General features: G+C 51.7%; 1 protein-coding gene across 2 annotated transcripts in view; it reads left to right on the top strand.

Annotated features, from left to right (window-relative positions):
* Positions 1-7,341, top strand: part of TRIM67 (tripartite motif containing 67) — a 54,551-nt gene extending 47,210 nt beyond the window's left edge. For both annotated transcript variants that reach the window (XM_032242336.1, XM_032242337.1), the window contains exons 8-10: positions 240-543; positions 4,731-4,893; positions 6,566-7,341. In XM_032242336.1, coding sequence (XP_032098227.1) covers positions 240-543; positions 4,731-4,893; positions 6,566-6,631 — 533 coding nt within the window. In that variant the 3' untranslated portion in view covers positions 6,632-7,341. The remainder of the gene's footprint in view (positions 1-239; positions 544-4,730; positions 4,894-6,565) is intronic.
* The last annotated feature ends 7,661 nt before the right edge of the window (positions 7,342-15,002 follow it).

Below are 15,002 nucleotides of genomic sequence, written 5' to 3'. Positions count from 1 at the left end.
GCAACTTAGATGAACACAGAGCAGGGAGTGTGTGAGCGTGTGCATGTGCGTGTGCATGTGTGTACATGTGTGTGTGCATGTGTGTGTGTGCTCACGTGTGAGCTAATCATTACAGGAAAGACCCTTCACTGCGGGGTGCTCACTCTAACACAAGTGAGTGTGTTTTTGTCTCTGATCCGGTTAGAAATTACTAGCAAATTCCATCCCCTGACTCTGCTCCTCTTGCCTTTCTTTTTCAGTGGCCTGGTTCACATTTGACCCCAACTCTGGGCACCGGGACATCATTTTATCCAATGACAACCAGACAGCCACCTGCAGCAGCTATGATGACCGGGTGGTGCTTGGCACGGCCGCGTTCTCCAAGGGCGTACACTACTGGGAGCTGCACGTGGACCGGTACGACAACCACCCAGACCCTGCCTTTGGGGTGGCCAGGGCCAGCGTGGTCAAGGACATGATGCTGGGCAAGGACGACAAGGCCTGGGCCATGTACGTGGACAACAACCGCAGCTGGTTCATGCACTGCAACTCCCACACCAACAGGTGCGCTGGGCCCCATCCTGCCTTCCGCCAAAACGGGCTGTTTGGGAATGAGGGTCCTGAAGGCCAGTGTCCCTTCTGCTGTCCCCAAAGCCAGCAGGAATTGGGAGGAGGTATTTTCAGCCACTTGGGCCTCCATTCTTTAGGAGACTTTGGCTCTGTCCATGTAGAACTGGCCTGCAGCCCAGATAAAGTTATATTATGGTGACTCACAGAGGACCAGCACAGATGGGTCTCTTGAGTTACCCAGCAGGCCACACAGTGGTCCTCTGCTGGGATATGGAACTCGTAGTTTTCTTTCTGGTCGGGCTTCACTTTCCTTTGCAACTGTCAACCCAAGCTTGAGTCACTGCAGGGCATTATTGGGCACCGCTGGGGCTGGTGTCCTCACAGCTGTGACCAAGTCATTGCCACCAACTTACCTGCAGCGATCCTGGCCACTGCCCTGGTCTCACGTGGGCTTGAGCCTCGGCAGGGCCAGGCCCTCTACAGGGCAGTAGTGAAGGGCATGGCTGGGGTGCTTACTACTCATGAGTCTGCCAAGGGAGCCTGCAGCTATGGCTTTGCCCTGAGGCTGGCTCCGGGAGTAGGGTCACCAGCGTGGACACAGGAGACTCAGGTCCTGGCCTGTGTCACTACTGGGGTCTCCGTTAGGAGGGCAAATGGGAATGCATCCTCTGGGGCTGCCCTGGAAAAATGCCCCCAAGGCCTGGGCCTCTCCAGGGTGCCTTGGTCTTTCTCCTCAGACACAGAGGAGGCAGTGGACCCCTGACACCTACACCATAGCTCGGTACTCTTTCCCCTCTCCTGGGGATTCTGTGCTCACACGTGGCCGGCATGTGGGGATGGAGGTGGGAATGAAGAATCCCCAAGGCCAGAAATGGAGGGTTGCAAGTTGCAGCCACCTGGAGCCACCTCCTTGCTATGGGGCCTTGCTCCTGGTCTGCTAAGGGCCCTATCCCCCATAGGAAGGGGTGAAGAACTTCAAGGAGCCCACCCTGACTTCGCTGGCCCCAGCCACAGCCCCAGGCAAAGTTGACCTCGGAGGCTTACTGTGCTCTGGGCCCACTTGCAGTTCCTATAACAGCTCCTGGGGCACCTTCCCACAGAGGAAAGACCAGCTTCTTCTTTCTCAGGAAAGCAAGGTCTGGTCTGGGCCAGGGACACACCCAAGGGCCCTCAGGACCCCGCCTTCCTGCTTCTTTGCTGGTAGGCAGGGTCCCTTCTCTCCTGAGTCCTGGGGGAGATGTGGGCAGCTCTGTCCCTCTGCCCAGACACTGCAGGCTGGCCATTCTCCATCTCAGCCACAGAGGGGCCAAGCCCAGGCCCATCAGCTCCGTCTCTGCTTGCTTAAGCCAAACTGGCACCCAGATGTCCTGTTTGCTGGCGGCAGTAATAACAACAAGCATTTATCAAGCCCTTACTGTGCTCAGTGCTGTAGGAAGCACTCGATGTGTCTGACATCAGATTTCATTCAATCCTTGCAAAAGTACTATTATTGCTGCCATTTTACAGATTATAAAACTGGGGCTTAGGCTGGGCATGGTGGCTCGCACCTGTAATTCTAGCACTTCAGGAGGCCGAGGCAGAAGGATTGCTTGAGCCCAGGAATTCGAGGCCAGCATGGGCAACTTGGTGACACCCTGTCTCTATAAATAAGAATAATTTTTAAAATTAGCCAGGCATGTTGCTGTGTACCTGTAGTCCCAGCTACTTGGGAGGCCGAGGCAGGAGGATCACTTGAGCCCAGGAGCTCAAGACCAGCCTGGGCAACATAGTGAGACCCTCCTCTCTACAAAAAAAAAAAAAAAAAAGTAAGCCTGGGCTTTCAAAGGTCAGACAATGGCTCAGGTCACGCGGCCAGTTGATACTGTCAAGGTTGAACCCAAGGCCCCAGCCTGGCCTGTGTGGTGCAGACTCCCCAGCTGTCCCGGCTGTTGACCACCACATCCCTCCCAAGGGCTGCGGAGCCCTTCTCGGGCCTCAGCTGTCCTTGACAGCCCATGGGTGCCACCTCAGTAAGAAAAGCAGAAGGGAAGTGGGGCCAGGAGAAGGTAGAGAGATGTCTGCATGTCCTCCCACCCCTTGGATGTGGGTCAGGTAGGGTAAGCGCTGTGGGGGAGGAAGCCGAGGCAGCAGAGAAGCTGGACCCCAGAGCTGACTGGGCCTGAGGCTTTGCTTAGGTGGGACCCATTCCCGTACCTCCCGTGGGTCACTACCACCACCCGGTGGTCAGTGTCCAAATAGCATCAACAGCATGGTTCTAGTTCCAGCCTCCCACGTGCCAGATGCCACCCTGGACACCCTTGGGGAAAAACCCTGCTCTCTTCTGGAAACACCCTCTGGGCCGCCCACCAAGTCCTCCTTGGGACTTCCTGTCGTGAATTCTCGCTGCTCACCTTCCCTCTGCCCTATCAGCAGCGTCCAGTTGATAAACTCATTCCCAAGCTGGAAAGACAAACGTGGTTTTCTTAGCAGAGTGCAGCTGCTAAGGCTAAGCCCTCAGCCCTGAGAGGGCGGGGTGGCTCAAGCCTGTGTCTCAGCTACTCAGCAGGCTGAGGCAGAGGGATCCCTTGAGCCCAGGAGTCCTGGGCAACATAGTGAGATCCTCATCTCTATAAAATATTTAAAAGTTAGCCGGGCATGGTGTGTGCCTCTAGTCCCAGCTATTCAGGAGGCTGAGGTGGGAGGATCCGTTGAGCCCAGGAGTTCCAGGCAACAGTGAGCTATGACTGCACCACTGCACTCCAGCCTGGGCCACAGGGAGAAACCTCCACTCAAAAAAACAAAACAAAACAAAACAAAAAAACAAGCTGGGCGTGATGGCTCACACCTGTAATCTCAGCACTTTGGGAGGCCGAGGTAAGTGGGTCACCTGAGGAGTTTGAGGCCAGCCTGGCCAACATGGTGAAACGCTGTCTCTACTCAAAATACAAAAATTAGCCAGGTGTGGTGGCGGGCGCCTGTTATCCCAGCTACTCGGGAGGCTGAGGCAGGAGAATTGCTTGAACTTGGGAGGTGGAGGCTGCAGTGAGCTGAGATCGCGCTACTGCACTCCAACCTGGGTGACAGAGTGAGACTTCATCTCAAAAAAAAAAAAAAAAAAAAACCCACCTCAGAGAAGGAGAGTCTGCAGGATTCAGCCAATGCGGGAAGACCTGGTCAGCCAAGCCCCCCTTGGGAGCGTGTTCCTTACTTTTATTAATGGATTCCCTTCCACCAAGTGGATGTGAATTCCTGCCACCTACGAAGTACGACATACCCAACACAGCTCAAGAGCACAGTGGACGTTCTCAAGGTTTCGCTGTTGGTCACCTGTGGGATGGTGACTCCGACAGAGGACTGATTTCCACTTCAGCACCCTTTCCCCTGCCATACGCCACTTTTCAAGGGACCCTGGGATGTTTCTGGGAAGATGAGCCAATGTAGGGTAGGGACCTTTCAAAATTTCCTGAAGGCCTGGATGTCCACATCTTCATCAACCTCAGCATCCTCACTTGGCTAGAGCAGGAAAGGGCACCAAGTTAATTATTTTCTTTGGCAGGAGATGGTGCCTTTCTTACCCATTCTCCATGCCCCACAGTTTCAAATGGGACCCACTCATCAAAACCTGAATTTTCTAGTGTGCAGGTCCCAGATGCTGTCAGAAAAAGGGGACTGAACAGCCTGGTTCCTCTAGGGGAAAGTCTCCATCATGGCCTTTTAACAAGGTGGGTCCACAATGCGACAGAAGGCTCTTGTGCCCAGGATGGCACCCCACCACCACCTTGGGGACTATGTTTAAGTGAGGGTGTTCCCAGCATTCTGTAAATAATTTTCCTGGCCAAGTGCAATGGCTCATGCCTGTAATCCCAGCACTTTGGGAGCCCAAAGTGGGAAGATCACTTGAGCATAGGCATTCAAGACCAGGCTGGGCAACATAGTGAGACCTCCATCTCTACAAAAAATACAAACAAATTAGCTGTGTATCATGTCATGCACCTGTAGTCCCAGCTACTCGGGAGGCTGAGGTGGGAGGCTCTCTTGAGCCTGGGAGGTCGAGGCTATTGTGCACTGAGATAGCATCACTGCATTCCAGCTGGGGCGACAGAGTGAGACAGTGTCTCTAAATAAATAAATAATTCTCCTGAGTTATCACCTACATCCCAGGCTGGGTGTGGTGATGGTCTTCCTGGGGACTCTCTTCCCAGGACGGAAGGCGGCGTATGCAAAGGGGCCACCGTCGGCGTGCTGCTGGACCTGAATAAGCACACCCTGACCTTCTTCATCAACGGGCAGCAGCAGGGCCCCACAGCCTTCAGCCAGGTGGACGGGGTCTTCATGCCAGCCCTCAGCCTCAACCGCAATGTGCAGGTACACGCGTCCCGCAGGCCGGACCTGGCCTGGCTGCTCCCCACCGTTTGCCACAGGTCTCTGCAGTGCCCTTGGTCAGAGTGGGCCATTAAAAAGCTGACCACAGGCCAGGCGCGGTGGCTCACACCTGTGAGCCCAACACTTTGGGAGGCCAAGGTGGGTGGATCACAAGGTCAGGAGATAGAGACCATCCGGGCCAACATGGTGAAACACCGTCTCTACTAAAAACACAAAAATTAGCTGGGCATGGTGGTGCCTGCCTATAATCCCAGCTGCTGGGGAGGCTGAGGCAGGAGAATCACTTGAACCCGGGAGGCGGAGGTTGCAGTGAGCTGAGATTGCGCCACTGCACTCCAGCCTGGGTGACAGAGCAAGACTCCATCTCAAAAAAGAAAGTAAAATAAAGTAAAAGCTGACCACAGTGCCTGCCCAGACAGAGCTTATCAACTGGATATTTCCTGGAGGTGGTCCTCTAACTTGTTCACTTGGGACATCCAGGGGCCCTAGGGTGGCAGCTTCTGGAGAAGCAGATCTCAGGGCTGAGTCATCCTTGGGGAGTGCTGGTAGCTCAGGAGGCCTGAAACAGAGACAAGAATGAGAGCTCAGGAGGGTGTGAGGGACAGAGAAACACGGAGCTGCCATCCTTCTTCTTAGCAGAGTCTTCCTTTCCCTTGGGGTGGGGAGTTGGAGTGGAGTGAGGCAGGGTCCTGTTTTGTGGTCCTGAATATTGAGGAGTCTATATCAATCACTGATTGATCGATTCAATCCTCTACTCATTTAGAAAAGGGATTTGTGGCAACCTAAAAGATGGGCTTGGCAGGGCATGTTGGCTCACACCTGTAATTCCAGGACTTTGGGAGGCCATGGCAAAAGGATCACTTGAACCCGGAAGTTTAAGACCAGCCTGGGGAACTAGCAAGACACCATCTCTACCAATTAACAAATAAGTTTTTTTAATTAAAAAAATAGGCCAGGCACAGTGGCTCATGCCTGTAATCCCAGCGCTTTGAGAGGCCGAGGTGGGTGGATCATGAGGTCAGAAGTTCAAGACCAGCCTGGCCAAGATGATGAAACCTCGTCTCTACTAAAAATATAAAAATTAGCTGGGCGTGGTGGTGGGTGCCTATAATCCCAACTACTTGGGAGGCTGAGACAGAGAATTTCTTGAACTCAGGAGGTAGAGGTTGCAGTGAGCTAAGATCCTGCCATTGCGCTCCAGCCTGGGTGACAAAGCAGGACTCTGTATCAAAAAAATATAAATAAATACATAAATAAAAGGTTGGCTATTATTCCTCACAGTTAATAGAACGGGGTTAATAGGAAAGGAAAGAGGGTCATGGCTAGAAAGTAGACACAAATATGGAACCACAGGAGCCAGTGCATGAGAGCCATGCTCCTGTGATAACGTCTAATTTGCCAGCTCCAGCAGCTCTGGCAAAATGAGGAACCAGGCAGCTGAGTGATTCTTATGAGAAAAGGGGTGCAAACCAACATCGCCTTTAATTAGGGATATTGAATGATGTAATATTCAACCATCTACAGCAGCCCTGAGCTGTAGCCTGGGATGGATGGAGCCAGCAGGAGATCCTGCCGGTGTCTGCTGTGCCCTCGCAGGACCCAGGGTCCCCATGGCAGCCTCTCCCACCCTCACATCCCCTGTCTTCTTTTCCAGGTCACCCTGCACACAGGATTGGAAGTGCCCACTAACCTGGGGCAGCCAAAGCTGTCAGGCAATTAGCCCCGTTCCAGCTCGGCACGGCGCCTATGACGGTGGCATTCACAGGCAAAATGCCCACCATTCTCACTAAGCTCAAATAACCCACAAAAGCAGGATACGCAAGTCATGGGTGCAACCTGGCAGCGTGGAATGTCGTAGAGACACATTTTCTTGGGGCACGGGGGATGAGTCCACAGGCCGTGCCCCCGGCCGCCACAGTTGGTGGTAAAGGCGGGTACATGTGCCACCCTTATTCACCCAGACATCACTCTTCAAGAAGGACCTTTCTCAAGGGAGTCAGCATTTGGGCTTCATGTCTAAGTTTCCTGCCATCTGTTTTCAAAGCTTGTCTTTTTTTTGGAGGGAGAGGAAGGGAGACTTTGAGTCTGGCCTCCTGAGAGCGGCGATCAGGAGCTGCGCGGTCATCCCATACCCCGGGTGTTGGCCCTCTGCTGGGACGCCACCTCCTCAGAGCCCCAAGGTTGCCGATTCTTGTCATGCTGAGAAAGTTCTCCTCTACTTCTTGGTCCTTGAGTCTTTAGTAGCACCTGCCACTTGCAGATCCAATGCAGGATTGATAGAAGGGGACATTGATCATCATGCTTGACTTTTGCCTCTCTCACTGAAGTGCTGAGAACCTTTTAAAATGGCTTCCTTTATTAATCAGCCAATTGCATTCTTTCTTTCTCTCCCTTCTCCCTCTGTCTTTTCTTTTTCCTCCCTCCTTCTCTCTCTCTCCTTCCCTCGCTCTTTCTTCCTTTTCTCCTTTCTCTTTATTTCCTCCATCCCTGCATCCCTGTCTCTTTCTTCCCTCTTTCCCTTTTTCTCCCTCTTTCTCTCTCTCTCTCTCTCTCTCTCTCTCTCTCTCTCACACACACACACACACACACACACACACACACACACAAGACTGACAGCTTCCTAAAATTAATTCACCCATTCTTCCTTCTTTTTTTTTTTTAGATGGGGTTTCACCATGTTGGTCAGGCTAGTCTTGAACTCCTGACCTCGGGTGATCCACCTGCCTTGGCCTCCAAAGTGCTTGGATTACAGGTGTGAGCCACCGAGCCCAGTTCTTAGTTCTTAAATGCACATGAAAACACGAAAATTTTAACAGCTATGTGATAAGTCTTCACCTGGTGGTGGCTCCTTTCTGAAACTGGTAACCCAAGAAGTTAACTGAAAACGCATCCAAATTGCTCTTCTGAGCTGAACCACTCTGAGATTCATAAGCATGTAAGATGGGAGACCCTGGGAAAGCCTCTCCTAGTCAGTCCACCCTATTGTCATTATGAAAGCATCATGAACACAAGTGGACCCTGTGGCAGGCAGGGTGGCTCTGCCCTGATGGGGTGGGCGGGACCTCTGGGGAAGGCAGAAAATAGAAGAGCAGTATCAGGCACCTTGTCCCCCAGCTTCCCACTGTGAGACTGGCTGTGCCGAGTCTGACCTGCCAGTGTGGGGCTCTGGAAACGCCAGCCTTCTCCCTCGAGATCCACATTAAGTCATCCCTACCTCTCCGAGAGAGCTCATGGGAGGGGCTCTGAGCCAGGAGCCTGCCGGGGGTTCTGTTCCCAGGGAACCCTTCCTCTCTTCCCTCCTCTCACCTTCCCAGTCACCTGCCACCTCCAGCTCCGCCTGGTAGTAACATTTCTGTCTCCTTTTAAAAAGAATGCATTTGTCAAGCATTTTCTTTCTGAGGCTGAGAAGTAACTTGTCAATTTGCTGGACTGGATTTTTATAAAAGCTCACTACGTACACCGGCACTGACTGTGCGTCCTCGGTTCTGCCTTCCTGTTCAGACACCACGCCTGCTTTCAAAACCGCCTGCCGGAGCCACGCAAGTCCTCCCCTGCCCTTCAGCAGGCCCGACAACCCTACCTCAAAGCTCATGCTCTTGGTCTGCGAGGCTCCTGGTCCGCTGTCTTTGCAGCTGTGGCGGGCAAGGCCAGCTGCCCCGTGGCTAGGAGCTGCCCGGTGCTGTGTTGCAGCCTCTGCTGCAGAGCCAGCGAGCCATCTTCTTCGTGGAAGTCTAGGTCTTGCCTCTTCCTTGTCATCCCACCAAGCGGTTTCTGGCTCTCCTCCTCCCATCCCAGAGCCCCGTCCAGAGCCCTTGGAGGTTACACACAAGACCTGGTACCCTGTGTCCTCGCCCGCACAGCTGCCTCTCTCTCCCATCTTCCTGCAGCTTCATCCTTAGCCATAGCTCTGGGTGGCCATGGCTTAGAGCACAGGGGAGATCCCTAAAGATTGGGGACAAAGAGGAGCCACCACTTTCCTGGGGCTGAGGAAGCCATCAGCTTTGGGAAGTGTCTAGCTCTCTTCTGAAGAAAACAGGCCCATACCCTGCCCCTGGAATGAGAGCGGGCCACGCAGGGCTGCCCGCGGAGAGCATCTTCTCACAGGGGAGGCCCGGGAGGGCTGTGCAGCCTCCCGCATCACCACAGCCCGGGTCACCAGGTGGCCCCCGCTCTGCCTCTGCGGAGGAATCAGGAATTGCTCATCACTGGAGCACGGGCTGCCTGAAACTACCCCCTCTGAGGGAGCAGCATCCAGGTGAGGAGAGATGTGGAAAGTGCAGGAGAAAAATGCCCACAACTCTGATGGCCTCGTTCAGAAGAAAATTCCCTGAAGTCCAGAGAGGGGCGGCCAGGACTCCCTCTTCCCCACTGTGGTCCTGAGCCTGGGGGCTGGGAATCTCCCTTTTCTGACTCCTCCAGGAGCCCAGAAGCAATATGGCCAATGCCAGGGACAGCATCTAGCGATCCTCCACAGACACCTCTCCCAACTTCAGCACAAAACACCTTCAATGTTCTGACTTCAAAGAGAAGAGGAGGTCTGTGCCACACACTTGTGTTTTTGAGGGATCAGAAAAGTGAAGAAGGATCTTATCAATCCTTCATGGCCGGGAAGGTCATGGCCAGAATAGAAATGACACACAGCTCGTGGAATTCTCATCCACCATTGAATTCTGTAACATGTTACATCACGGTGGCATATTTGTACATATAAATGATATCGAGATGATGCTTTTGTTGGGCTGGCTGAGGAGTAAGTTGGTGTAAATCTATCAAGCAGTTTCAGTGAAAAAGGAATTCAAAGTAGTTTAAAAACGTCACGTTCCATTGCATTGTAAATACCACCTCTGTGATGTGCTTCTGCAGTTGCTCTTTGCTAGTGAGCAAGTTTGGTCAAAGTGTATGCCTTTTCCTTTTCAAATTAATCTCTTTTCAAAAATATCCACTAGCACCTCACTGCATACGTAGCATCCCAGCTCCTAATTCAAAGCAGGGGAAGTATTTCCCTGAAGCCTGCTTTTCCCCTCTCTGTTCTCCTTGGGAAAATCATAATTCCAATTAAAGAGGACAACAGTAATACTGACCCACAAGGTAACTGACCTAAAAACTATAAACCTGTATATAGTTCCAGGCTGCATCTTCAGCCTGATATGTACTTTGTAGTTGCAGCAGTGCCCTAGGTGCCCAATGCCCACCAAGTTTGGGGAGGGTGGTGCTTTCCGGATCGAGCCTGGGCAGATGCTGTGGAGCTCACCAAGAGAGCTGGGGGCAAGCCCACTTTCCTCTTTGCCCCCTTTCTCTCCCTCTTGATGCCCCTGCCCTCCATCCCACCACAGCACTCTCAGGAAAGGATCAGAATGCAGGATCTTTGTGTATTTCTTCCAGGGATATTTGCATTTAAGCCTTAATTCTAATTGCAAACGAAAGGCTTGGTCCCCCTGGGAAGGTGCATTTCAGCACCTGGAGGCAGGTGGCTCAACATCAGGGAAGTTGCTGCCAGTCCCATGGCCACCTGCTGGCTGTGAGGTAGTGAGGGAGGGTCAGTCCTTAGGGGGACTCAACACTGTTGCACAGCCTGTGGGGTGGCACCAGGGTTTCTCAACCTCTACTGACATTTTGCAGTAGGTCTTGTACACTGTAGAATGTTTAGCAGCACCTCTGGTCTCTCTCTACCCATCACCTGCCAGTAGCATCCCCCACGTTAGTTGTGACAACCAAAAACATCTATAGACATTGCCAGATCATCTCCTGGGGCCTCCGCAAGTTGAGAACCACCAGGTTATGCTAGCAGTTTGTCATGGGTGGATCTGCGGAGGGACTGTGGCGCTCCGGCTGCATTGTTCTGTAGAAAGCCTGGATGTGACAAAGCTGCCAGCCTTTATCTTGACACCCAAGCCCAGTTTTTCCGACGGTCTTCAGGGGGCAGGCAGGGGAAACTGGGGTGAGCCACCCCCAACAGATGCTAACCTGTTGGGTCTCGAAATTTGACTCGCTGAAGATGTCCCCAACCCCCTCCCCAATTCCTAGAAAGCAAAACATGTAAACTTTGTTTTCCTTGGCCACATTTTACTGGAAGCAACAGAAACTTCTTAATGGGTTTGTGGCCCTCAATTGGTTTTTAAAAAATCTAACAGATGTTACTGGCAAACACTCAAGATCCATGGTGATGCTGGAAAGTTTCAGGACTTTTCTTCTGCAAGTGAGCGGGTAGCTGTGTTTGCTAACTGCATTCTTTGGCAGTTCCTCCTGGAAGATCAAAGGATCCTGCGGCTTTAACTGTATCTAGGCTGTAAAAACATGAGCGCACGTTTCGGGCAGGATGTATTGATCAGACACCAAGTTCAGCCCTCAGTTACTTCCCTCTTTTAGCCTGGCTTTAATAGTGATTCATGGTATGGGTGGGGGCCAATCTCTTAACCTTTCTGTGCCTCAGTATCCCCTCCTGAAATGGGACTAGTCATACTAACCTACCTCCTCTGATGTATTGTGAGGATTATAGAATAACACTTTTTAAAGAAAAAAGTGGTCTTTCATCTCTGGCATCTAAGTTAATGATTCCCATCCAGTGAATCAAACCTGTGAGGGGTTTCTAGTGTTCTCTGACCAGTGTCTTCCATCCATGCCTCCTTGTGACCAGGGCAAGGAGCTGCCTGGCCGCGAGTGGGTGAAATAGACCTTTAAGACAGGTCTCCTATGACCATAGAAAGTAACATGCCATATGTTCCCATTCCCAGTGAGGCTTGTGTCAATAGGCCGCCTGTCAGCAATCTCACTGCTAGGCCTCAAGTCCTCTGTGGGCGGAAACCCCCTTAAACCAAGGAAGGGCATTAACCCAGGCCTCTGCCTTCTCTGTTACTTAAGTTCTGGTATCTAAGGGGTCTCTCAACCCATAGCTTGTCTCCTTTCTTTCCAAAGGTCTCTGCAGTGTGAGTGGGTTTGAAATCCAGTATGGACAGTGTGAAGAGATGCAACTGAGCTGAGGTTTCGAAGGCTGGTTGGGCTAGTGGGTCATCACGTCACTTTCAGATGACTGATAACCACTGGGGCTTCACCGGCACAGGCTATGCGGGTTGGGGAGACCCTGGCCTTTTCAATGATTGACATTGACATCAGTCAGGAGCTGGGAGTTGAGCCCTCCAGGAAAGTCTCGTCTGGAGCCATGGCTCTTCCCTCAAGGAGTGCAGTCCTGGGGAGGGCCCAGGGACTCGTGAGCCAGTGATGCAGGCGCTACAGACCAGGCCAGGCCCTCGGGTAAAGCACTGAGGAGAGGTCAAAACCAGGCTTCAGGTGCGGGAAGGTGACTGCCGGCAACTGCCATAGCAGGAATGTGTCAGGTACTTACCGGGTGAGACCCAGCCCAGGAAGCCTCTCCACCTCCTCCCAGCCCTGGAAACTGGACATCCAGAGCCCCCGGCTTTCTCAGCACCCAGAGGAAGCGGGGAGCGGGCAAAGCAGAAAACGTTCAATGCATGATGTAGGATTGCTGCCTTGGCGCTAAGCTGTTGTATTAAGCATGAGAGGTGTTTGTTTAACGTTGGCAAAGGGGTTTAACAAGAAACAAAAAGCTTTGTGTCCTTGTTTTGGCCGTCGACAGAACTCCCATTTTCTTGCCTTTCTCTACCCCATTTCTCCTCCTTCCCCCCGCCCACTGCACCCACTTTTGGTCACTGGTTGTTGGTATTTGGTGGCAGCTCTTGGTCCTGTTACTGTTGATGTTCCACTGAAAACATGGGGGGTAGGGGCGTATGGTAAGGAAAGCAACTTTTTTCTAATTTTTGTATTGGTATCCACAAGCGTTTGTATTTTTTGAATTGCAAACACTGTGTTTTCTGGTCTTTGGGGGTTGGTTGAACTTTCTGTATTACCTTTTGGAAAACCTGAGTTTTATCACAGTCTTAAGCAGATTTGAAATAAATTCTTTTTTGACACTGCCAACAACAGAAAGACAAGGTGTGGTCTGTCATTACTGCTCAGCAGTAAGGTCTGCCATTTTCCCAGGTGGCCCTCACGGCCCACCAGACGGGGCATAGGCTACAGGAGGGGAGGCCACCCCAGTCTCTCCCCCAGTGGGGCTGGGGATTGCTAAGTAGCAGGGTCAATGTGGTTCTCCTTTGCATGCCCAGGAATTTCAAGGTGATTACATATAACTCTAAACTAGGCTGGGCATAGTGGCTCACACCTATAATCCCAGCACTTTGGGAGGCCAAGGTGGGTGGATCACTTGGGGACAGGCGTTTGAGACCAGCCTGGGCAACAAACAATTAAACTCCGTCTCTACCAAAAATACAAAAATTAGCCAGGTGTGGTAGTGCACCTGTAGTCCCTGCTACTCAGGAGGCTGAGGTGGGAGGATCACTGGAGCCCAGGAAATCAAGGCTGCAGTGAGCCATGATTGTGCCACTGCATTCCAGCCTGGGTGACAGAGCAAGACCCTGTGTCAAAAATAAAATAGCCACTCAAGGTGGCTCACACCTGTAATCCCAGCACTTTGGGAGGTTGAAGTGGGCAGATCACCTGAGGTCAGGAGTTCGAGACCAGCCTGGCCAACATGGTGAAATCCCATCTTTACTTAAAAAAATACAAAACTTAGCTGGACGTGGTGGTGCATGCCTGTAATCCCAGCTACTTGGGAGGCTGAGACAGGAGAATCACTTGAACCCATGAGGTGGGGGTTGCAGTGAGCCAAAATCGTGCCATTGCACTCCAGTCTGGGCAACAAGAATGAAACTCTCTCTCAAAAAAATAACTAATAAAAAATAAACCAGAAGGTCCCACCACAAACAGTAGGAAGGTCATAAAATTCATTTTTGCAAGGGCTGGAGATACATTAACAGTTAACACGTGGTTAAGGGCAATTCATGAGTGCAAAGTAGATCTTCCACGTAGAGATCTGCGGAAACATCCCAACAAACCCGTGAGCAGCAAGGAGACTAACCTGCCCCTTCAGCCACACAGACCGAGACTAGACATGCCTGAACCTGAATTCTGTCTTTTGCTGCCTTCTCACCTCATAATCCTCAAGAACAGCCATCTGACATAGCCCCTGATAGCCCCTAAGACCAGTTACCTTCGGGATTACCAAACGGACTCAGCTGGGTAGGAGACAGACGCAGAGATGAGAGCGCAAACGTTTCTGACGGCGTGCTCTTGGGATCAACGCTCATGGAGGACCAGGGAAGGAAGCAGGATTGGAAGGAGGGAGACATGGAGCATGAGGCAGAACCAACAAAGGCCTCAGCCAACTGAACTCTGGAGTTGTCCTGACTTGGGATGAGAGGACTGAGCTTTCACACTCTCCCACAGATCATTCATTGACTGTGGTTCCCCTGGCAAGGGGATGAGGCAGTCCCTGCAGAGGGCTGACAGCTGAGGCCTGTTTTCCCTAAGCACTCGGCAGCTGAAGGAGTAAGTAAGTCCTTCACCCCTGAAAGGGCATCTAGTGGGACGTTACAGTCCCCACCACAACCTACCACAGTGCCAGGTCTGTGTTTCACATAGTGTGGGGAGAAGCTCTTCCAGAACTGCACTGAGACATGCGTATAAGAGGAAGATGAGCGTGGTGGCTCACACCTGTAATCCCAGCACTTTGGGAGGCCAAGGCAGGAGGACAGCTTGAGCCCAGGAGTTTAAGACCAACCTGGGCAATATGGTAAGATGCAGTCCGTACAAAACATTTTTAAAACTAACTGGGCGTGGTAGTGCATGCCTTTAGTCCCAACTACTCGGGAGGCTGAGGCAAGAGAACCACTTGGGCCCAAGAGTTCAAGGCCGCAGTGAGTTATGATCACACTGTGGCACTGCAGCCTGGGGGACAGATCAAGGCCTTGTGTCTAAAAAACTGAAAAAAAAAAAAAAAAAAAAAAAACCCCAGAAATTTTTAAAAGTCCAAATTGTTACCATCATTGAAGACTTTTTTTTTTTAATGAGCTGCAAGCTTTGAGGAGTTGCTATCACTACAAGCAAGGGCAGTATCACTAAAAACGTTAAGTACAGCTGCGGAAGTGACGGCAACTCTGACGAAAACAACATTCACTTGAATGTGGATACAAAAATATGAGTTAAAATCATCTGTTATTTAACAGTCACAGGCAGAC

This window comes from Sapajus apella, unplaced genomic scaffold, assembly GCF_009761245.1.
Source record: "Sapajus apella isolate SASKATOON/1434 unplaced genomic scaffold, GSC_monkey_1.0 scaffold49, whole genome shotgun sequence".
NCBI lineage: Eukaryota > Metazoa > Chordata > Mammalia > Primates > Cebidae > Sapajus > Sapajus apella.
This window is presented reverse-complemented; position numbering and strand designations above follow the sequence as displayed.